The 23,456-nt window shown below is 57.1% G+C and overlaps 1 protein-coding gene across 1 annotated transcript; it reads left to right on the forward strand.

The window, feature by feature from the left end:
* The first annotated feature begins 5,383 nt into the window (after positions 1-5,383).
* Positions 5,384-21,434, forward strand: LAD1 (ladinin 1). Its single transcript, XM_045787692.2, has 10 exons — positions 5,384-5,694; positions 14,418-14,555; positions 15,595-16,426; positions 16,965-17,069; positions 17,844-17,887; positions 19,345-19,417; positions 19,523-19,660; positions 19,978-20,064; positions 20,321-20,395; positions 20,736-21,434. Exons 1-10 carry the CDS (start codon positions 5,657-5,659, stop codon positions 20,739-20,741), a joined length of 1,536 nt encoding a protein of 511 aa, XP_045643648.2. The 5' UTR covers positions 5,384-5,656; the 3' UTR covers positions 20,742-21,434.
* Positions 21,435-23,456: the final 2,022 nt, after the last annotated feature.

A 23,456-nucleotide genomic window follows, 5' to 3' on the forward strand; every position in this document is an offset into this window, starting at 1 on the left:
TACTTATTTATTTGACAGAGAGAGCGAGAGGGAAAGAGCGGGGGTGGGGGAGGCAGGGGCAGAGGGAGAGGGAGAAAGAGAGGGAGAGAATCCCTAGGCAGACTTCCCTGCTCAGTGCAGAGCCCAACTGGGGGGGAAGGGGGCTTGATCCCAGGACCCTGAGATCACAACCTGAGCTGAAACCAAGTGTCAACCACTCAACCTTCTGAGCCACCCAGGCGCCCCAAGAAGTAGGTTCTCCTATTTGGGATTTTGTCTGATGAGGACCTGGAGGCTGGGAGAGCTGGAGTCATCCACCCTGAGTTGTAGGGTTTGACAGCTGCGCACCAGACATTGGAACCCAGGTCAACCTGCCTCTGGGCTTGTCCTTTCTTGGGGCCCAACCTGCCACAGAGAGCCCAACCAGCCACTTTCCAGAAGGGACACAGCTGGGGGTCAGGAGCCCTGCATAGGCATCTGAGGAATTCCAATATCCACACCAAGAGGGAAAACATTCAAATGAGATGCAAATGCCACCCAACTGAGCAAAGGTGGGGTCTTCCTCCAACACCAGGTCCAGAACTGGAAGTGGGGGGAGAAAGGGGATTTCTTGGGGGATGCCCGTGGCAAAGCTGGGTAAGTATCTCCTAAGCAGCTGGAGATGGACCTGGAGCTCCTCTCTCCTTGGTAAGAATGGCCAGGGCAGAATGCCACCTGCTACCACCCCTGCCTGCCCCAGAGCCCTCAGGATGCCCGCTGCTGCCTCTCCCTCCCCACGAGGTCCCTGTCTCCATGGGGGGCAGGAGGCTGGGCCCCCTGTCTGTCTGGAGCCCACCCCCAGCAGGGCAATCAGGGCAGGCCCAGTGTCCAGGGCTGCTAGGGCTAAAGTGCCTGCGGAGGGAGGGAGCTGAGTTAAACATTAGCCCCAGAGGCCCCCCATGAAGTGAGTCAGACTCCCCGCAGGGATCTGGGCTGGGCAGCCAGGGGGGCAGTTTCGTTCCAGGTGGGTGATCAAGCTACTGAAAACTGGGACAGGTTGCTGGGACCCGTGCAGATGGCAGCTCCTCTCCTGACCGCATCGGGGGCTCTCTCCTCAAAAATCCCCAAAGCTTGCAGGCTCAGGCTCCTTCACTGGAGCTGAGGAAAAGGGTATTTTCTTACTCCCAAGACACACTCCTAAGCTGGCCTGTGGGCCCCCTGAGGCTGAGCAGTGTAACCCTGGGGCCAGGCACCAGAGAACTATGGTCAATGTCTGCAGGCCCGGAGAGGGAAAGTGACTTGTTCAAGGTCACAGACATAATTGGGATGAAAACATAGGTCCCTGGACCCCCAGTCTCCTGAGAAAACTGGATGTGGGTAGAGCCGCATGATGAGGAAGCCTGGGCCGTTGTGGTGGAAGTTTCCATAAAGCTCAATGTACCCAGTGACAAGGGCTCTCCTTTGTTCTAAAAGTATGCGTGCCTTAATGTTATGATTTTAGTATTAATATATTCTTTACTTACAGAGTGGGAGGAGGGTAGGTAGTCATTGTTCTTTAATATTCTTTCTTTGCAAAATAAAATGGTAGCAACACCATTTGGGTATTCATATTTAAAAAATATTATTAGTTGGTAAAAGCCCAAAGCCCGGGAACCATGGCCCTGGGTTTTTTAGGGTATGAGTGTGACGACCTCATTTATTTGTTTTGTGCCTTCCCCAAGAGTGGTCTGGCATGGCAGTTGCAAACTGAAATGTCAGGGTGTGATTTACAAACCTGCTAGTCTGGGGCCAGGATCCCCCCGGGTCCCCACTCTGGCCTCTTTGGAGAAGGAGAAGCTGACCTATGAGCTATGTAGATAGGGGTTGGGGGGAGGGGGATTCCAGAGCCTGACGTCAGTTCTGGAAGGAGAGAGATGCCCCCTTCCCCCACTGCTGGCTGGGAAGTCTTGAAAACCCTTGCCCTTGACCAGGGAATTCCCCACGTGATAAGCCCTATCTCCGTGGATTCTCCTTGGAGGAAGTGAGCAGCACATGCTAGTGGTTTTTACTGCGTGGACGACTGAAGAGCTGTGAAACGAACAACCATAGGCCGACCGCTCGGGTCAAGAATGAGGGTATCGTAAATGCTTTCGAAGGCCCTTCCTTTCCGCAGAGATAAACAGAATCCTCAGCTCTGTGTTTACTATTCTCTGGCTTCTCTTTATAGCGCTGCTCTGTATTTATGAATTCCTAAACAAGATATTGTCTACTTCTGCATTTTTTGGGTAAATCAGACATAAACGCATGCTTCCTGCTTTTTCCCCTTCAAGGTGAAGGTGGTAAAATTCACCCCTTTGACCCATTTGCTGTGACATGACGAAAATACCATCACTTACTCATCCCTTTTTCTGTGGACAGACATGGAGGTGGTTTCCAGAATTTTGCCGCTATTAACAGTGCTGCTTGGAATATTCTGGAGCCTCTCTTCTGCGGCTTCCACTCAAGAGTTTCTCTCCCCAAGAGTGCAATAGCTAGGGGGTCAAGAACCCTATCTTCACCTCTGCTAGGTTGTACCACGTGCACCCATTCCTGCAACGGTGAGAGCCGCTGATGCTCCGTATCCTGGTTTTGCCATATCCGGGAGGCCAAGGGAGGCTGAGAGTCTCCCCTCCACCCCATCTCAGCTTCTCCCTGACCCAGCTCCCAAGGTCATACTCAGCAGGGTTTCTGGCTGATTTGGGTTTTCCTGTTCTTCTTCCCAAAGCAAGTTCATGCAATTCTCCAAACCTTTATTGAGAACCTACTGTACGAGGCGTAGCGTGGATGGGATACCGAGGTGAACAAGGCCTTCCCTCTCAAGACACACACAAGACACTCAGGGAGCCAGCACAGGGGCACAGACAACTTGAACATTAACACCTCCCTCCCCCGCCTGTCCTCAGGAATCCCTCCCGCCTCCTGCCTGCTCTGCAGTTCACCGCTGGGTGCTCTGGAAAACATAGGCAAGGCTGTCTTCTGAGCTCCCACACTCCAACATCCAGCCATCTGTTGGACAACTCTACCCGGCTTTCTTCAGCGAGCTTAAATTCTAATGAGTAGAGGCCAGGGACGTGGCTGACCATCTTACCCATGCATGGACAGTCCTCACAACAAAGACTGACCGGGTCCCAATGTCAATAGTGCTGAGGTTGAAGAACCTTTAGAGGTCTAAAGTCACCCTCCTCCCGAAACCTCCTTCTCCTGCAGCCCTGTCTCATGAGGGCACTTGCCCTCACCCAGCCCCTCAAGCTAGGGAGGTGGGAGTCACGGGGGTTTGTCCTCCTTCGCCGCCCACAATCGGTCAACTCCGTCTTGATAATTCAACTTTCCAAAGTTCTTGCCAACGCCTCTCCTCTCCCCCTTCCTGGCTGCCCTTGCTCAAGCCCTCTTCATTTCTTTTGCAGACTGTATACAGTACCCTTGTAACATGGCGTCCCACCTCCAGTCTCGTCATACTGCCTCCAGAGTTGTCTTTCAGGGTCTGTGACTTTCCCATTCAGAGGCCATTAACCATCCCTTTCTCTTCAAGTTCCACATATTCTATGGTGAAAGGTTACTCAACACACAGGGTCCTTCCTCACTATCTGTTCGCCATCTTTCCCTTCAGCCTTGGAGGGCGCTCTAAGCCTCAGGCACATGGGTCTTCTCTCTGCGGCACAAACACCTTCCACTTTTGCCCCTCTGTCTTTGTGGAAACTCTGTCCGGTAGCTGGATGCCTGGCCGCTGTTTCTGACGGCTGAATTCCACTTAACCTTTAAAGCCCAACCCCGATGTTCTTTCCTCTTTAAGACTTCCCAATCCCTCCATTAGAGTTAATCCCTCCTGATGACATAATTTCAATTTTTATCACAGTCTGTCTGGAATGAGGCTTGGGTGTATGTCTCCATGGCTAGAGAGGGAAGGTCTGGACGTCAGGAGCCGAGGCCTTACCATTTTTTTGTCCCTGAAGTCAAAGCCACTTGGCTGATTGTAGTGGGTAGAATTCTGGCTCCCAAAAAGATATGTTTAATTCCTGACCCCCCGGTACCCAAGAGTATGAACTTACTGGCAACTCGGGTCTTTGCAGATGTAATCAAGTTAAAATGAGGTATGTCAGTATGACTGCATTAGGTGGGCCCTCATCTAATGACTGACATCTTTATAAGAAGAGGGAAATTTGGACACAGACACAGAGACACAGGGAGAATTCCTTGTGACTGCAGAGGCCGGAGATTGGAATAACACCTCTGTAAGCCAAGGAACTCCAAAGATTACCAGCAACCACCAGAAGCAGGACGAAGCAAGGAAGGATTCTCCCCTCAAATCCAGATCTCCAGGCTCCCAGTCCAGAACTCTGTCCTTAAACCTCACTTCTTACTGCCTAGGCCAAGAAGAAATGCTCTCTGGAGGAGGGGGCCTTTTGGGGAAGGAGATGCCTTAGCTGTGTATCTGTGTTTCCAGGCCTTTGCTCAGCAGCTGGCTTGCTCATCACTGAGATCTCGGAGCTGGAGGGCACCATGGAGACCATCAGTCCTGGATCAGTGCCAAAGGGAGGCCAGACTGGGGAGCAAGGCTGGCAGTTCTGCCTCCCCTCCCTCTTCTCCTCCTGCTGCCTGGGGCTGCCTCTCACCCCTCTCAGAGCAGGAACTGCTGCCGCTGACCTTGCAGTTCTGATCCATCAGGGGAGATAAGATCCTCTGTGCTCAGTAACTGGCCATCTCTCAGCCGATCCCAGACTGGTTCCTGCATAGAAAGCCACTGGCACCCACCAGCCCAGCTAGACACTTTAAGGGAGCCAGGTGGTGCTTGGTGGGGCCTGAGAGGCCTTCAAAATTCCAGTCCTGGTTGTCCATGTTCACTCCTTCCAGGGGAAAAGCTGAGCTTCCTCTGCGCTGTTACACACGCTGCCACTCCAGCCCAAAGACCAGTATCAGCAACGCAAGGACCAGGCCTTTGACATCATTGTGTTTTCAGAACTGTGGGCACTCAAATGTTTGCTGAACAAGAATCTCATCTGGGGGGAGGCTGGCTTTATACGGGGGAGCGTTTTGTAGTTCTGTACGCGGTACAGCGAAAGCACTGCCCGCTCATCTCTTGGGACCTCTCGGGTCGGAGGACCCGGGTGGGTGCGGCAGCCCCGGGAGGTGCCCGACGCCCCGGATCCGAGGTTACGGTACCCGCTCTAACTCTCCCGCTCGGTTTCTGCTCTTGGCTTTCTCCGGGCTAAGTCGGTTTACCCGCAGCAAGCTCGGCCCGACCCCGATCGTCGGGTCCCCGCCCGCCGGCCCCACTCCCCCGGCACCCCGGCCCCTGAGAGAGGAGGCGGCCCAGCGCGGAGCTGGTCCGACTGGTTCTGAGCAGGAAGTCCCCCGCCCTCGCCGCGGGCGGCCGATCGACCCCGCGCGCCGGGCCTGGGCGTCCGTCGGTCCGTCCGGCGGCCTGTCCGACAGCTCGCCGGCGCTCGCGGGCGCGCGGTCGGACGGGCCGGGGCGGAGATCCATGCGGCTTTGCACCGGCCGCCCACGACCCCGGAGGCCGCTGGGGGCGGCGGGCGCGAGGGCCGCGAGCGCGGCGGGCCGGGCGGGCTGAGATAAGCGGCCATGTGACCTTACCTGGGCCGGGCGGCGGGGGAGGGGCGCGCAGGTGAGGCGGCGGCCACCCGGCCCTGCCCGCGCACACGGCGGCCGCGGGCTCGGCGGCATGGCTGGCGGCAGGAAGGACTGGTCGGCGCTGTCCAGGTGAGCGCCGCGGCCGGCCCCGGGAGCCGCACCGGCCCCCTCTCCCTTGCCCGCGGCGTCGGCCCCCTTCCCGCGGGGGAGCCGGCTCTGAGCCTGGGTCCCCACGCTCCGCGGCTCCCGCGGCTCCTCAAGTCGGGCGGGGGGGGGGGGGTGGCGGTGGTGGCAGCCATTGGGACCAAACTGGGGAACTCTTAGGTGACAGGGCAGGACGGGTGTTCTCGCTCCCCTACCGTTTCCTTTCCTCCCCAAGGGACTGAGGCCGCACACAGGGTGCTTGGGGGAGGCTGGTAGCCGGCCTGGAGGGCCCCCCCACAGGACCCCCTGCGGGGTGGAGGGAACATTTGGGGGTACTGGGGAGGTGTTCCAGAGTTCCGCCAAGCGTCCTTTCCCCGAGAGAAGCCTCCCCCGCTGCCGTGTTTCTGTGGTAGAGACTAGGAGAGTGGGCCCCTTGGGGAGGTGTCCCTCAGCCCTTCTTGGGGAGGAGCGGTGGGGACAGCACGCTCCTTGGACGGTCAGAAGAACAGGGATCAGTGAATAGAGACCATTGGGCAACAGACCACCCTCCCACTAATGAGGCTCAAATTCGGAGTGTGGCATTTTGGGGTGGTGTCTGGGCTCAGTGACCTCAAGATAGTTACTGTCCCCTTCTGTGCCTCAGTCTTTTTTTTGTAGACTGGTCTGTTAAAGGGTCAGGACACTGGGTATCTTACCCTGGCTGCTGGACATCCTGTCAGGGTTAGATAAGACTGGGATGTTGGGGGATTGTCCGGCAGGCAGCACCCCTTAATGTGGCTGGTGACCCCTGGTGACTCCTCTTGGAGCTCCCCAGCACCTCCCCTCAGATGTTCTCACTAGCATCTTCACCGCCCCCCCCCATCTACACCCATCTTGCCCTTGAAGAAGCTGAGGCCCGTGTAGTGTTCAGAGCTGGATTCCTACTCCTTTGATCCCATAGAGTTAACCCAAGTAGAAATTGTCCTTTCTGCCCCTCCCAGGTGGGCATTTGGATACTGAGGCCAGGGTTCTCTCTGCAGGGGCAGACCAGCACCCTCCCCAGGCCTTCCCCATTAAGGTGGCTTTCAGGCATTCTCCCGTGTTCTAGAATCTCCTTCCTCTCCCTCCAGAAGGGCTCTAGAGCTTCTCTGGTGTCTCAGTCTCATCCTCCCCAGGGCTGGGGGGCCACCTCCTCAGACCCTCAGGACCTCACATTGCTCTGAAGCACAGTGGCCTGTGGAGGGGCTAAAGGGCTCTAGAGAGGGGACAAGGTAAGCCCCAAGAAGGGAAGGAACTCAGTGCCCTGGGAAAAGGAACCTAGGCTGCTCGAGAGGCTGGACACACCACAGGGAAGGTCTGGGCTGAGGGTGGAGCTTGGGGTCCAGACCTTGGACTCTGCACGTGGGTCGGTGTGCATGGGGGTTGATGCGGGAGTGTCTTTGCTTCTAGGTGTGGGCATATCTGTGCCCTTGGAAGTGTGCTTATATGGCGCGTGCAGGTGTATGAGTGGGTGAGCATGTTTATGGCCTGTGTAGTATGGAGACATCTGTGTGGGTAGTAGGTTCTTACGTTGCTGAGTCTGGGTCGTAGGAGTCTGAGTATGTTTGGTGTGAATGTTTATCGGAGACCTCAGTATAGTGCATTGGGTAAAAAATGCAAACCACACACTGCTTCATCAGTTGCTCACCGACTGGTGGGATATATGTGATTTTGTGTCTGAGAGCATGCCTGGATATGTACAGGGTGTGTGTGTGGTGGGTGGGCGGCTGGAGCACGAGAACTTTAAAAATGGGAGCAGGGTCTGGTCTTAGCTTGTCCACTGCTCAGATGGACATGTGGCTGCCGGGGTGGGGCCGGGTTCCCACGGGATGGCCAGGGGTAGTGCCAGGAACGCCCTGGGGAACCTGTCCTGCCGCAGGAGCCCCTGGCCTGCCCTCCCTGCCGGCCCCAGCCCTCGCAGAGCCCGTGGGCAGACACAGCTGCTGCCGACAGTCCCTGTGTTGAGGCACCTGGAGCAGAGGACCGCTCCCGCTCTGCTCCCCGGGTGAACAAGCCTCAGCGGGCAGGAGGGAACGGCTGTGAGTCACTGTCAACCAAGTCTCCCAGGCTGGGGAGGACTGTGATGAGGGTGTGACCGGGGTGGCTCCAGGCAGGGTCTAGGTGGGGAGCGGAGGGCCAGCCTGCCGCCCATCCTTGGCCTGAAGTAGACATTCAGATGCTCCAGCCCTGGGATGGGGGCGGTGGCGAGCTGGCTGGCAGGGTGCCCTGGTCAGTGGCCTTGTCCTTTCCTCCCTGGGCTGGCCGGGTGACGGCTGAGGCTGGGCCGGGCCTGTCTGCAGGGGGTGAGGGGTGGGTCCGAGGGTGCCTGGGACCGAGCCTCCAGCGGTTAATCATTGCCCCTGCCTGGGCCTTGAGCAGCCGTCCCACCTCCCAGCACGGCTCTCTATCCTGCCCTGACACCTCCCCCTAGCCCATCAGGGCTGGAAGGGACTTCAGTGACTACCCGTGGGGGCCCCTCATCGTGCAGAAGGGCAGCCTGAGACCTGTCTCCCCTAGGGGTGGAACACTGGCCCAAGGTCATACAGCCAGTCAGAGCTGGGCCTCCCAGCTGTCTGTTCTTTCCTTCAAAGAGTTGCAAATCCTGCTCCTTGAGGCCCAGGGTTCTACAGATGTTTCTGGGGCAGACTTCCCACCCTTCCCCTACTTCAACCAGAGCAGCTGAGCCTTGATCTGTTTTTCAAGCTTGTTTTGAGGTCTCCCGCAGGGAGGATCTTCCTTAGATCTAACTTCTACCTGGTCAGCAGCTGATAGCAGCCGTGTGAGTGCAGTGTTGGGGAGGAGAGCAGCCGGGACGTGGAGGCGAAGAGAGGGATGTTGTCCCCAAGTGAAGGCCAGGAGGTAGAGGAAATGATTGTGGGGAAGGAGGGACAGGTGGGGCGGCCGCCTAGGGCTGTGGCTTCGGCTGGGGAGAGTGGCTGGGACTCCCAGATGGTGGGACCCAGGTTCCATACTGGGCCTGGCTCTGGTCCATGTGTTGGCCACTGGGCTTCCCCAAACCTCTGCTCTCCCAGGCTGCACCATGAGCTCTGACCTGCCCTGGGGTGGGGAATCGCACACAGTCAGAGGCCCCTCCAGGCTCCCCTGCTTCTTCCTCTGAACATACGCTGTCAGCTGTCGAGAAGGTGGGGCCTCACTCTGGCTTCGGGGAAGCCCTCTTTGGACCTCCTTTTCTGGCATCTGGTATTGTGGTTAAGGGTACAGGCTTTCGGGAAGCCGACCTGGGATGGAATCTTAATTTTTTTTCGTTTGATTAGTTGTGCTATCTTGGGAAACTTATTAGCCCCGGTGACCTTCCATTTCCTCATCCGTGAAATGGGGATAACACCATCTTACCTCACGGGGTTGTTGTGAGGTTTAATGTCCATGGTATTTGTAAAATACTTAGAACGGTGCCTGGCATTATAGTAAGCACTTAGGTGTTAGTACCCTCACTTCTTGATTACTTTATTTATTGACTTACTGTTATTTACCGTATTCAAATATTTGTGTGCTACTGAATGTTAAGCACCGTTCTAATGCCCTTACTTATCATATATTTATTATGGGGGTTTCAGGCTGCACCTGCTGAGGTCCCTCCTGGAGACTGACCCTTGCCCTTCCCCTCCCCCCTTCTATCCATTTCCTCATCTTATAAGGAAGAGTTATTGGCAATAACGTTTCTTCCCCAGGGTGAGGTGGTGGTAAAGGTGGTGGGGGTGAAGTGATTCACGTTCTGCCAGGGGTTGGAGGCAGCCCTGTGATTCCTGAGCAGCAGGGGAGTGACCGAGTCATCTTGGGGGAACTGTGGGGTCATGGCATAAAGCCGGTGGACATTGAAGGACGCCTGGGCCCCACCTCCTGCAGTTCCAGCCCTGAAGACCCCTTAGGGCTCGGGCTGGCCTGGGGAGTGAGGGGGGTGAGTCATTTCCGAGGAGACCAGACTCTGACAGATCGCACTCCATATATGGCCCCATTGGAAGATAGACAAAGAAGCTGCTTCCCCCAGGGCTGAGAGGAGTGTGTGTGGGAACGGGGTTGCTCAGGACCCAGGAATCCTGGAGGCTCCAGCCCAGCCCATCTGGGTGTGGTCAGGGGAGAGGAGCTTCTGGCTTTGTGGGGGCCCTTTCCCCAGTGGATAGATCCCTCAACTTTGGAGGGCAAGGGCTGGTCCCAAACTGGTCATAAGGGGAGGGAGTAAGTCCAGAGAAGGAGAGCTGAAAACGTGGGCTCAGATAAAAGCCAGCTGAAGCTGGCATTTCCAAGTTTGGGAAATGGAGAAGGGCTCCAGTCAGAGTCCCACTGCCTTGACCACAGAATTTAAACATGATTCCCATAGGGCTTCCCATGACCCCTGTGAGCTCTGCGTAGTTGAAGATGGGTCATCCCTTCATTCACTCATGTACCACACACAGTCATCGATGATCTCTTATGGGCCAACTGTAGCTGAGGGGCGGTGAGGAGCGCTCCTAACAGATGGCAGATCGTCCCCCCTTCACGCACATCCTTGTCGAGGCAGAGGTTGCGCGATTCCCCAGGGAGGAAGAGAGCCCTCACGTCTGAAAGGTGACAGTCACACTGGTTCCTTCCACATTCGTTGTCACTTATGTGCCAGGCGCCATGGTGGATGCGAGAGACGAGAGACGCCCTCTCCTGTGGTCTCTGCTCTCCCTGCAGGACAACATCTTCGCACTTCGTTGTCAAACCTCTCACACCCTCTGCACTCTCCTTCATTTGCCCGTCTTTAAAAAGAAAACAAAACTTGATGGGTGTTTACTGTATATAAATTGTACCTCAGTTACAAAGCCGTTGAGTCCACATTCGGCTCTAGCTACTGTCCCATTTTATTTGCTTTTCTTCTGAGGAAAACTTCTCCAAAGAGTGTCTGGTCCTCACCGGTTCCTCGTTCTGGCTCCCGTTCTCCTCTTGCTAGTCCAGCCTGGCTCTGGCCCCAGGCTTCGAGCTGCTTTCCTGGGGACCAGTACCTCTGTGCTCATGACTCTGTGCTGGTCTCCCCTCCCCCCCCAAGTGGTCTTGGACAGAGCTCATTCCTCCCCCCAGGTTCACACTCTACCCCGGCTTTCCTCCAATCTCCCTGGCTCTGGGCCTTGGTCTCCTTTGTACCAGTGTCTTCTCCTCACCCTCAACAGCCAGAAATGGAACTTTTCCTCCCCCCACTGCCAGGTGACATTTCCCCAAACTATCCCCCACCCCCAACACCAATCTTTCCCATCTTACTAATAGCACCAGGAATTGCTCAGGTCAAAAATCCAGGAATTTTCCTTGTTTTTTTCTCTTTGTCTCTGCTTTCATCACCATCCCGCCCATTCGCAATCCCCCTTGGCTCTATCTTCAAAGTATGTCCCCAGTCCATCCCTCTTTCCTTCTCTCTGTTACCACCACAGTTCAGGCCAGCATAGCTCTCGCCTGGGCGATGGCAGGAGCCTCCTGATGGGGCCCCCTGTATGCCTTCTCCCCCTGCCACCCTCAATTCTTCTTCCTTCAGCGGCCAGAGAGGCTAAATAATAATAGTAACAATTCTATCATGTCATCCCTCTATGTAAAACTATCCTCTGGCTCTCCAGGACACTTGAATAAAACCCAGATTCTTTCCTGGGTCCCTGAGGCCCTTCTCTCTGGCCTCTCCTCCCTGTCCAAGCTCCCTGTGGACCACGCTGTGGCTCCGGATCCCCTTCTCCCTGAACACCCAGCTCTCACACCCAGTGCTTTACGCCTGCTGTGCCCTCCTCCCGGGACACCCTGCGAGCAGATCCGACTCCTTCTCAGAGTTCTCGGAGAGGCCTCCCCTCCCGGTCACCTTCTCTCGCATTACCCCTTACCTGGTTCTGTTGTCCTCGTGTCACTTCCCGACACCGTTTTGTTCATGCACTCATTTCCTGGTTCACGGACTGCACCCCCCGCCCCCTGCACTGTGTGCTCCTCGCAGGGAAGGGCCCTGCCGGCCGCCCCCCAGTCCCTGGAACTGTGCCTGGCACGCAGCGGGTGCTCAGAAAATATCTGTTTGGTAAATGTTGGATCAGCATGAAGTTGGGCTTAGGGAACCAGATTGGAGCCCTTGTGTGGCTCCTTCTCCTTGCTCATTTAGGAAGGAAAACTGGTGAAGAGGAAAGACAGGGAGGTACCCAAGGGCAGGGGGAGTAGCGCGCCTTACCAGAGGCTGCCTGGAGGAGTCTTTCCTTGGAGGCTCCGTAGATGTCCTCCTATGCATTTCATATGCAGTTCTGTTTGTGAGATCTGTGGGTTTGCATGGTTATTTTTTTCCAGAAACATGTCTGTTCCTTAAATGGAGGCTTGGTTGCATGGCGATACCCTGCAGGAGGGGAAGAGGCCCAGGAGGAATAGGGCTGGGCCACAGGACAGGCTGGGAGAGCAGGTTTGACACCTGACAATGGCAGAGGGAAGGCCTTACAGTAACTCTGGGAGGGAAGAAGAGGCCTTTTCCAGACTCTTCCTATCTGTAGGGCCCCAGATAGTCCTGGCGGCGGGGGGGGGGGGGGGGGGGTCACAGGAAGTCTCCAGAGAGGGCTCAGTCTGCTAACTCATGCTGCGCTATTTGCAGCCCAAACTTTCTCCCAGGGTGCTGGGTGGAGTACATCCTCCTGCCCCAACAGACCTCCTACCTCTGCCCAGCCCTCCCTGCTGCCTGGCCTGCCAGGTTCTCCCCAGCCCCTGTCACCTCTGTTGAACTTCTGTTCACCCACCGAGACCCCCAGCCAGGGTCAGTCTCATCCGTGAGACTTTCTTGATAATCTTGGCTTACGGTAATCATTCTCTCTCCTGCAGAGCAATTTCTGTGCTTCGGTTGGGGGGGTTATTGGTGGATTGCTTCTCTTTTTCACTAGATAGTAGGTATCTTTAGGGCAGGGACCCTGCCTCGTCCTGTGAACTCCCTAGTTCCTGACTTGCTGGTCCATTGCAGTTGCTTAGCAATGATGTATTTGCTCTTTGGTTGGGGTGGAAGGGTGGGCGGATGGAAGGTGGGGTGGGCTGGCAGCGAGGCAGGTGGGAGGCTGGTAGAGCAGGTGACTAAAGATGATTGATGGGGGGGGGCGCCTGGGTGGCTCAGTCGGTTGAGCGTCTGACTCTTGGTTTCAGCTCAGGTCACGATCTCAGGGTCCCGGGACTGAGCCGCAAGTCGAGCTCCACACTCAGTGCGGACTCTGCTTGTCCCTCTCCCTCCCCCTCTGGTCTTCCGCCTGCTCACTTGCTCTCTCTCTCTCTCAAATAGATAAATCTTTAACAAAAGATGATCGCTGGGTGGGCAGGGAAATGGGGGGTGACTGAGTTGATGGGTGTTTGGATAGACAGGCGGCTGGGTGGGTAGGTGGTGAGTGAGGAAGGAGATGGATGGGTGGGTGACTGGTTGTGAGAGCCTGATTGGTTCTGTGAATGCAGAGTAACTGGGGGGCAGGAACCCAAAGTCGAGTGTATGGAGTCCCCTTGCTCCCCGATGAGTGAAAGCTGGTTCTGGAAGGTGAGGGAGGCTTAAAGAGCTCCTGAGAAAGGAAGCTGATACTGCTTTTCTAGGTATAATCGGTCTTATTTGTGGCACTCCCCCTCTGAATGGCTGAGAAATCCCATGGGTTGTTGAGAAAGTCTGAGAAAGTTTCTCTGGGATTGTCCATTGATGGATGTGATCTGAGAATCCAAGACCAAAAAGAAAAAGGAACTTGTCAAGTGTATCCATCTCCTTCAGGCAGAACTGTGCCCACTCTCTCATGTTCCTAGTCACCTCTAGAGAGGGAGGCCCCACATTCCCACTCTGGATCCCAGAGTCACGTCTAACCCAGTGGTTGTCATCTGCAGTGGTTTTGACCGCCCTGAGAGACATGGTAAAGTCAGGAGACACTTTTGGTTGTCACAACTGGGAGCCGGTGTTAAGGCATCGAGTGGGTAGAGGTCTGGGGTGTTGTTCAGCCCCTATAATTCAGCACAGCCCCTGCACATGGAGTTACCTGGCTGAAATGTCAGTGATGCCCAGGATGAGAAACCCTGGTCCAATCCAAATCCCTTTAGTCTCATTAGCTGAAATTTAATACACATGTAATGTGAACCACAACTGTGAACCACGTTTAAAATTGTCAATTTTTAAAAAGATTTTATTTATTTATTTGAGGGAGAGCGAGAGAGAAAGCACAAATGGGGGAGAGGAGCAGAGGGAGAGGGAGAAGCAAGCTCCCCCCAGGACCCTGGGATCATGACCTGAGCCGAAGGCGGACGCTTAACCGATTGAGCCACCCAGGCGCCTCTAAAATTGTCAATTTTCTGTAGACGACATACCAAGAAAATAAAAAGAAACAGGTGATCAATTTTAATAATATATCTCATTTTCCCAGTATATCCAAAGTATTATCATTTAAACGTGTAATCAATATGCAGAATTATTAATGAGATGTTTTACAGTCTGGTTTTCATATCAAGTCTTGGGAACACATGTGTGTCTTACAGCACGTCCCAGTTCAGCCCAGTCTCGGTTCCAGTGCAGTTCCGGTGGGGTTCCAGTATGCTGAAGGGGACCCGCCCCCGCCCCACTGACCCACACAGCCCAGGCCTAGACGGTGCCTGCTCTCTTCTCCCAGCCCCGCAGGGGTCTGGCTAGGGACTGGGGCTCCGGGGATCCAGGGATCCGGGGCTCCGGCCTGGGCTGCACTGACCCTCTCCCCTCCCCCCAGCCTGGCCAGGCAGTGGACTCTGGAGGATGAAGAAGAGCAGGAGCGCGAGCGCCGGCGGCGGCACCGAAATCTGAGCTCCACCACGGACGACGAGGCTCCCAAGCTGGTCCAGAACGGAGACACACCGGCTGCCCAGAGGTGCTCGGGTCAGGGGGAGGGGACGGGGACGGGCTTAGCGGCCCCAGACAGACCGAGTACAGCAGGGTTGGCCTGCTTAGGGAATGTGACGACGGGCCTAAAGATAAGCTCCGCTGGCTGGGCTGTCCTCCACACAGCCAGGCTCTGCCCTCCTCGGAAGCAGAACCACGTCTGTGGATTCCTACTGTCCACGAGCCAATACTTTGCTGCACCTGGGATGGATAGAACTCAGTCCTTATGGTATCCCTGAGACAGAGGCATCGTTAGCCAGCTTTACAGATGGAGAAACATCTCAAAGACATGTCCGAGAGTACATCGGCGACTTGCTGAGATCGCTTACCCGATTGGGAAGCTGAGGCTCAGACAGTGAATTAACTTGCCCCAAACGACATGGAAGGCAGGGGGGCGAGGGAGAAAATGAATCTCCGTTGGCTGGAGGCCGAGGGCTGTAGGTTTTGGACAGTCTTCTCATGTTCCTCTTGTTCCTTTGGGTCCCCGAGGGAAGGGACAACCAGGCGTGCACCCCAGGGGCTCCAGTCCCGTGGCTGCCACGTGACTAACAGGAGGTCAGGGTGGCCCGTCAGAAGCTTTGGTTCTACTCCCAGTTCCACTGCTCATTATCTGGGTGACCTTTGACAAATCCCTGAACGTCTCTGGTCTTGACCTAAGCTCTAAGGGGCGAAGACCGCATTTACTCCTTTTGCCCTCCAGCGCCCAGCACGGGGCCCTATAAAGTAATTGTTCAGTGTTTATTGATTGGGTCTGAACACAGTAGAGTTGGACCTTATAGGGGTTTATCAGCTTTTTAAAAGCATGGTGTGCTTTGTTCAGATGATTTCCTGGAAACCCAGTATGTAAAGCAGATAGAAGTGATCCTTGTTTAAGTGATAGTTGGCAGGGGGTGGGGGGCTCTACTTCCTCACCCTCTCCCTGGCAGCCCTGGAAGCTTCCCCATGGGCTCAGGTCACCCCAGGGTCTCTCCCAGCTCTGATAGCCTCTGATTCTTATCTCCCACCCCATGTCCCATCTTCTGGCCTAGACTGCCGAGCGTGGAGGAAGCAGAGGCGCCCAAGCCACGAACCTCAGGCTCTAAAGATGAGGACGAGGACATCCAGGCCATCCTCAGGACCCGGCAGGAGCGGAGGCAGAGGCGGCAGGTGGTGGAGGCTGCCCAGGCCCCCAGCCTGCCGGAGGCAGAGGAAGGAAGGGACAGCTCTGGCTCAGGGCAGGCCAAGCCGCAGCCCCTCACGCCCAAGAAGGAGGTGGAGCTGCCACCCCGCCGGAGACTGAGCCGGGAGCGGCGGGGCCCCTGGGCCAGGGAGGAAGAGAGCTTGATGGGCCGAGAGTCCGAAGGCGGGAAGAACGAGGCCTCAGAGAAGCCCGCAGTCTCCGAGAAGCCCCCTGTTCCAGGGAAGACATTAGTACTTGGAAAGAGACTGGTCTCGGAGGAAAGCTCCAACTCAGAGAAGGCCCTGGGCCCTGAGAAGATGTCTGTGTCAGAGAAAAGAGCCGTCTCAGAGAAGTCAGTTCTAGAAAAAACAAGTGTGTCGGAGAAGCTCCCAGCCCCAGGGAAGACATCAGACTCGGAAAGGAAAGTAGTTTCTGAGAAAGCATCGCTCTTTGAGAAGTCTCTGGTGTCAGAGAAGACCCCGGCCACCGAGACAAAGCTGGCCCTAAAGAGGGCGGCCGCCCCAGGGCAGCCCCAGGCAGGGGGTCAGCTGGCCTCTGGGGGAGGCCAGCCCCCCACCACCACAGGGCAGAGGGGAAAGGTCCTCCCTGAGAAGAGCCCGCCATCCCCGGCCGAGCTGGAAGAGCAGGGGGCGCCGGACCCTCCGGCTGCGGCTTCCCGCCTCCCGCCCATCGCATTCCAGGTTGGCAGTGCCCCTGCCCCTCCCAGCCCTGCACGTGCCCCTCTTGTTCTGCCCCAGGTGGCCTCTGGCTCCCTTGCTGTTTCTTGTCCTCTCACTATGGAGGCTGACTTGGGCAGTGTCCTCTCTCCCTACCTGCTTCTAGTCACCTCGTCACTGTCAGAATAGACACTAAAGCAGGGGCAAGCTGCTGGCAGCTGAAAAGGGCATCCGTGGTGTGACAGAGAGCACCTGCCACCCTGCACCCCGTCCTCATCCAGGGCCTGGATTTCAGGACACCAGCAGCCTTTTGGGAAGCCTCAGGTCCTTCTAGAGTTCTGCTAGAAAGTTCTGTCTGGTGGCCTGGCCTCACAGAACTGTGTCCACCATCCCCACAGCAGAGGTGGAGGGGCGGGAGGCAGCAGAGGGAGACACAGGACTGTTTCCTTCCCCGCCTTCTGTCTGCAGCTCCTGGGATGAGCCAGGCCACATGGGGTCCCTATGGCGGCATGGGCTTTGGGCCACCCAGACCTCCTGTGTGACACTCCCCCACTCCATCCAGGTGAAAATCCCCAGCAAGGAGGAAGAGGTGGACACATCCTCGCCCACCCAGGCCACCTACAGCAGCTCCCTCAAACGCTCCAGCTCTAGGACCATCTCCTTTCGGGTGAGAGCACCTTTGTCTCCAGTCCACCGGAGGGCAAGCCGGGGAAATCAGCATTTTTACAGCATCAGGGCCTTAGGTTAGCTGTCAAACGGATCCCTTGGATAGAGAGGGGTTTTCAATTCCCAGGGTGCCCGAGAGCAGATGACTTGGATTAACTGAAGGAGAGCAGGTTAAGGACCCAGGGGGTGGGTGTGGATGAGACTGAGCAGCCCCACCTAGTGGTCAAGGCCAGAGCTGCAGGAAGAGGGCACTGGGCAGGTTGAGTGGCAGGGGCCCCACGCCTGCCTTCAGCAGTTCCTGATGTCACCCAGGAGGCTGGTGCAGGAGGGAAGGGTAGAGCTCTCCTAGAGCTCCCTGCGCTGCCTCTGCTCCAGTAGTACAAGGTGTATGGACTGGGGACTCTCATCTTACCTTCTGATATTTCCTCTCAGTTCCTTGGTTCGCTGGGTGGTTCATTCATTTTTGACGGACTATGCTTCGTGCCCCTGATGTGTGCCAGGCCCTGGGGAGGAAGCTGGAGGCCTGGTGTTGATCAGGGGTGGTCCCCACCCAGCAGGGCTCACGGGCAGTGGGGAGTCAGACAGGAAAACAGATGGTTGAGGTGATGGTGGGTGGGGGCAGGTGTCTCCCAGACGAGAGGAAAGCCTTTAATGGAGGTTTGGTTGGGGGTTAGAGGAGGAGGAGGAAGTGTTCAGAGAGCTGAGCCCTTCCCTTGTGGAGGGCCCTGGCCTCCTTGGGACTGTCACTCATCAGAGCCTTTCCTTCTTGTTTCAGATGAGCCCCAGGAAAGACAACTCAGAGACAACCTTAACCCGCAGGTCAGGGGCCTGGAGGCTCTGGCTTGGTCTGATCTGGTCACGTTCAGCCTGTGTGCACTGAGCCCTGCAGCGTGTACTCGCAGGCAGGGCCACAGGGTACCTGAGGGGAAGGTGCCGGCCTCGGCCAGGGCTCCAGATCCTGCAGGGAGATGGAACTGACACGAGGGACAGAGGCCCAAGGAGATGGAACAGGGAGGGAAGGGATCAGGGAGAGCTTCTTGGAGGAGGCAGGGCTTGGGTGGGGCTCTGAAGGTAGAGGAAGTTGGGGTGGAGAGGGGGAGGAGGGCCTCGCAGGAGGGGGGCTATGAAGAGTGCAGGGCTTGGGCGGGGCTCTGAAGGCAGGGCTTGGGCGGGGCTCTGAAGGTCGAGGAAGTTGGGGTGGAGAGGGGGAGGAGGGCCTCGCAGGAGGGGGGCTATGAAGAGTGCAGGGAAGGGGAAGCGTCTGCTTTAGCAGGCCTGATGCAGGGGGCAGGGCCTGGGAATCTGCATGTTCCACAAGCATCCCCATGCCCCGTAATTTTGATGCAAGTAGTTTGAGGACTGTGTTTTGAAAAAAAGAAACTGAAACGGGGTCTGAAAAGCAGTTGTGCTTACGTATTAGGAATTTCATGCCCTCGTGCTGTGTCCTTCTGCCCCTAAACATTTGCAGAGGGCCACTGTCCCACGCTAGGCCTGGGGTGACGGTGGCAGCAAGGGGGTCCACAGATGAATGAGACATGGCTGCTACTCTCCAGCACCTCACATCGGACCAATAAACATGCAACAGCCCCCAGCAGGGAGGTGCAGGGCCCTGGAGTGGCTGCAACAGCCCAGCCCGCGGGAGCCAGAGGATAGGTCACAGAGCAGTTGACTTCCGAGTGGGCCTCGAAATAGAGGGCCCAGCACAAGTCAAGGCACAGAGGGTGAAAAGCGTGACGTATCCGGTTAACTGGCACATAAGCACATGGAGAAAGGGGTTGGGGCAGGGGGGACGCTGGTGTCAGGAGGGGAGGCAGGGACAGACCACGAGAGCATTGTATGCTGTGCTAGGGAGTTTGGTCTCTGCCCTGTGGCCTGAGAGGTTTGAGTTGGAAGGACAGGATCGGCTTTGTTTGGGGTGGGAGTGCTCTGGCGGCAGGAGGGGGAGAGCTTGGGGTGGCAGGCAGAGGGAGTAGGGGAAGGCAGGTAGGTAGGGGGAGATTCAGGAGACCTGTGAGGTGGAAGTGACATGCCGGGGAGGAATGGCAGATACCTCTGCTTCTGGCGGTGTCCTGCTGAGTGGGACGTTTCTAGGGAGGTGAGGAAAGTCCCCGGACTTTTCTAGTAGATTCCACCTTGGCCAAGTCATGAGAGTCTCATTCAGCGAGGGGGGCCGTCTTCTCTTTGTCCAGAGGGTGGGTGGGCACTACTCAGGCTCTGGGCAGGCTGAGGGCAGAGGTCTCACCTGCTTTGTCCTGTCCTGTCCTCCGGCCCCGCAGTGCCAGCATGAGGCTCCCGGCGGGCACGGTCAAGTTAGGGGAGAAGCTGGAGAGATACCACACAGCTATCCAGGTGGGCAGCGCTCTTGTGGAGGGGCCTTGGTACTTGACCAGCCTGCTGGGTGTGGGGTGCGTGCCTCACCTTCGTGGGTCACCCGTTTGTGTTCTGTGTTTCCAGAGATCAGAATCCGTCAAGTCTCCTGGCGCCTCCCGCACCGAGTTCTTTGTGGCTCCCGTGGGCGTAGCCAGCAAGCGCCACCTCTTTGAGAAGGAGCTGGTAGGCCAGAGCCGAGCAGAACCAGCCTCCAGCCGGAAGGTGAGGGGCTCAGGCCCAGCCGGGTGTCTTTAGGCCAATTAGGCAGAACCGGACCCTGGCCGTACTAGAAAGCTCCGTGTTTCCACGGGTCCGTTTTGGCAGAACCCGCCGTTGACGCGAGTTGCCATTCCTGAGCCCGGCTCCTCAGCTGCTCACAGCAACCCCTGGGGGAGGGTTGGGGGCCTTCCCGGGTGTATGTGGCACGTGCTGAGTGGCTCCGGGGGCGAGGTAGAATCGTGTCCTTGTGCCAGGGCCTCTGAAGACGCCGTGCTGTTGCCAGCGGCTCCAAGCCCTGAGATGCCAGCCTTTCTTTTCAGGAGAACTTGAGGCTTTCAGGGGTTGTGACATCAAGGCTCAACCTGTGGATCAGCAGGACCCAGGAGTCTGGGGATCAGGACCCCCAGGTACGTTCTACTTCCCTGAGATCTCGTGCTGTGGGCCTTGGGCGGCGGAGTGAGCCAGCCCTGAGGGAAACGGAGACATTCTGGGAGAGGAGCCCATGGGAAGTAGGGAGGGCTAAGCGTGTCGCCGGGAGGCAGAAGAGAGGAGGAGTGGGTCTGGTGTCTTTCCTCTCAGGAAGGGGGGGGGGCTTGGGGATCACAAGCCCCTCCATAGTCTGCCTTAGTCCGCCCCCACTCCCACCACGATGTCCCCAACCAGGAGGTGCGGAAAGAGTTGGCAGCCACCAAAAGGACCCAGTGGGGAAAGAAAGCAGACTCCTCCCTGGACGCCGAGGTGAGGGCCACAGAGGGGTTGGCCCTGGGGAGACCCCGCCCCCCCCCGCCCCCCACCCCCAGCCCAGCCCTCCAACTGCATAGTCCCGGTATCCAGAATGTCCCGATTCTGCTCTCAGGCTGGTTTGACCCAACCTCGAGAACACTGGTTGAACCCCTGAGCTGGCTTCTCTTTGCCCGCAGCTCTGCAAAACCCCAGCGCCCTTCAACAAGCAGGTTTGGGATTTCTGACCTGTGTGGGTGTGGGCCTGGGCCAGGGGATGCCTTCCTGTCCAGAGACCCCTTTTCCCTCCCAGCCCTAGGAGCCTCCTTGTCTTTTCTGACAGACCTCCGCCCCACAGGTGTGATGAGCCCTGCCCGGACCGACCAGCAAGTCTGCATCTCAGGGGCCCTCCCTCAGGCCAGGCCCTGCCGCCAGCAGCACCCCCCGTCTCTCATCGCCCCTGCTCGCTCTCTGCCTCTGGACCTGGGGCCAGGGGTGTCGGGGAAACTCAGCCACCTCCTTCCCAGTCTAGCATCTGGGGGCGGGTGTGCCCCGGCACCTTCTCGTCCCACTGCAGGCACAGCAGATCCTGGGACCCAGTGTCAGCCCAGGGCGCAGCACTGGCTCTCGTCAGCACCATGTGGCCTCCACGGCCTGTCCAGAGGTGGCGTCCAGGTCCTGCTCACTTCAGGGTCAGGGCGGTGCTGTCTCTGGAGAACTCCAGGGTCCCCTCTGTGATCTGCTCGCAGCCGGTGCCTCCATGTGCCTATGATGTCTGTCCCTCACTGAGGCCTGGATCCTCGCACCGCAGTCCCTGGAGCCCGCCTCCAGCCTGCTGTGGCCCTCGGGCCAGATCGTCCGCGAGCTGTGCAGTGTCTTCCGCGTGCCCCGTCTCCCTGCTTTGTTCGCCTCTCACGTCCTTGGCCTGCTGCTCCGGCCGGGAGCTCAGTGCCGTTTCATGCAACCCCTTCACCCTGTCTCTGAAAAAGCTGTTCTCAGGAAAGAGCTGATAAACTCATTCACTCTCAGGCGTGACTAATAAGACCTTCAAAGTGGATTCCTTTCTGGAGGATTTGCTTTTGAGCGGGGTCCCTGCCGTGTGTGAGCAGGTTGTTGTGACTGGATGGGGGGGGCGTCAGGTGTCGTTTTCCTTGCAGCCCCTCTTTCTCACATTGACGTGGGCTGCCCCCCTGTCCTAGCATAGTGACTTGGCGGGGGGGTGGGGTGGGGGTGGAACCGCCACGTACAGTGCCACGCCTGCCTCCATGCATCCCCAGCAAGGTCTCCCAGCAGCCCGTCCTCCCCTCCCCCAATGTCGTGGTCCCTGTGAGCTTGGAGAATGCTGAGCTTTCTGAGAATCTAGGACAAACCAAACTCAGTCAGTCTGGTGCTCTGTCAGACCCCTTAATCCTGTAATTAGAAAAAAAAGTATATATGTATGTGTGTGTACACACATGTATATGTGTGTATATCACACACATGTTTATATATTACACACATGTCTACACATATAAGCTCTATACACACACATATCTATCTATCATCTATCTATCTATCTATCTATCTTTTCGCCCTTTGAACTTGATTAGAACTTTTCTTCCTCACTGACTGCTCTGATTTGACCCAGAACCAGCTGGGGAGGGGGTGCGGGATACATGCAGAGCCCTGCCTGCTTCCATTTTGTCCCCTGTCCCCAGGCGTACCCGGAAAACCCCAGGGTTTCTCAGAACACAGCCCTTAAGGGCGTCACCAGGCCTTAGTTCCCCAAGCTCGTGGGCGCCGACGCAGCCAGCCGGGCACTAGCAGCCTTGTCCCAGCCTCTGTGATTGTGAGTGAGGGCTCCTGTCTTGGATCCTTTGGTCCAGGGGGACAGAAGGGCCTCAGGGCCCCATCTGTGCAGACCTCCCAGTGACCCCAGGCTCCCCCCTCTGCAGCTGGTGGGTCTCCCGTGGCTGGTCCCGTGCCTGCACTGAGCTAGGGGGAGTGGGACCTGGAGGATCCGCCCCATACCCCACTGATTCCCAAAGGGCTGGAGCTTTTGCAGGAGCTCCACCTCCAGAACTTGAGGACAAAACCAGGGGCGGGGGAGGGGTGTGATGAGCATTGCCCGGAGACTCACAGGACCTGCTGGGAACTCAGGGTTCAAACAAGGACCTAGGGTTTTTGGATGCTCATGTTCTAACCTTTGGAAAGTCCCCTGGCAGGTGAATGGTCTGTCCTCACATAGACCTTTCTTGGGAGAGGCTCCCAGAAACCCTCCTCCAGAGTGGAGGTCTGGGTGGGGTCTGAGGGGGCTGGCTTGGGCCTGGGTGTCTGGGGAGTCCTGGCGGCTGCTTCCTCATGGGCTTGAAACCCTTCGTGCCTGCACACGCTCCCCGGGTGACAATCAAGGACAGGCTGCGGGATAGAGTGTTGGGGGACATGACCCCGTGACTCCCTGTCCTTTGCATTCATGCCTACCCTCCCCCCAAAGAAGGCCTGACCTCATTCCTGGCAGGGGGACAGCCACCGGACAAGGAGACAATTGCACGCACAAGATGATTTCAGCTGGGGACAGGTGTGAGGACAGAGTGCGGCATGCTGGTGCCCGGGTGGCTAAGTGGGCAGGGGAGGGCTCTTGGAGGAGGTGACATTGAGCGCCCTCTGGAGACAGAGCGGGTCCCCCTGCCTGTATACCTACCACTCCTTGCACTGTCTACTCTCCTGCCCTAGTGTCCTTGGGACCCCACACATGCCCTGCTCTCTTGTGGGTCCTTAAAGTGGCAAGCAGTGTTGCAGTGTATGTTTCTTCCAGTAGAACTCTGGGTAAGCACCATCTCTGTTTCCTCTTCCCTTCTACCATTAGCTCTAGGAGGCAACGCTATCTGTTTGCAAGGACCGGGCACCCGCGACGGGATGGGAACAGCCCTGCCGTGTCAAGGTGTGGGTGCTGGAAAGTGGCCTGACTTTCTCACTACCTGCGTGCCCCCCGCTTCTCTGAATTAAATCCCTGCTGTAGAACAGTAAGAGCCTCACATGGTTCGTCCACGGGCACCAAGAACGTACTAGATTTTTTCTGGGGGGCTCTGTGGTGACTTAG

Source organism: Ursus americanus, chromosome 2 (assembly GCF_024610735.1).
Source record: "Ursus americanus isolate L20-20 chromosome 2, mUrsAme1.1.p, whole genome shotgun sequence".
NCBI classification, from domain to species: domain Eukaryota; kingdom Metazoa; phylum Chordata; class Mammalia; order Carnivora; family Ursidae; genus Ursus; species Ursus americanus.

Coding starts and splice junctions, on each gene's coding strand:
- LAD1 (XM_045787692.2), top strand. CDS start 5,657: ATGGCTGGCGGCAGGAAGGACTGGTCGGCGCTGTCCAG. Junction 14,556..15,594: donor GACACACCGGCTGCCCAGAG/GTGCTCGGGTCA, acceptor CTTCTGGCCTAG/ACTGCCGAGCGTGGAGGAAG. Junction 19,661..19,977: donor AACCAGCCTCCAGCCGGAAG/GTGAGGGGCTCA, acceptor CTTTCTTTTCAG/GAGAACTTGAGGCTTTCAGG.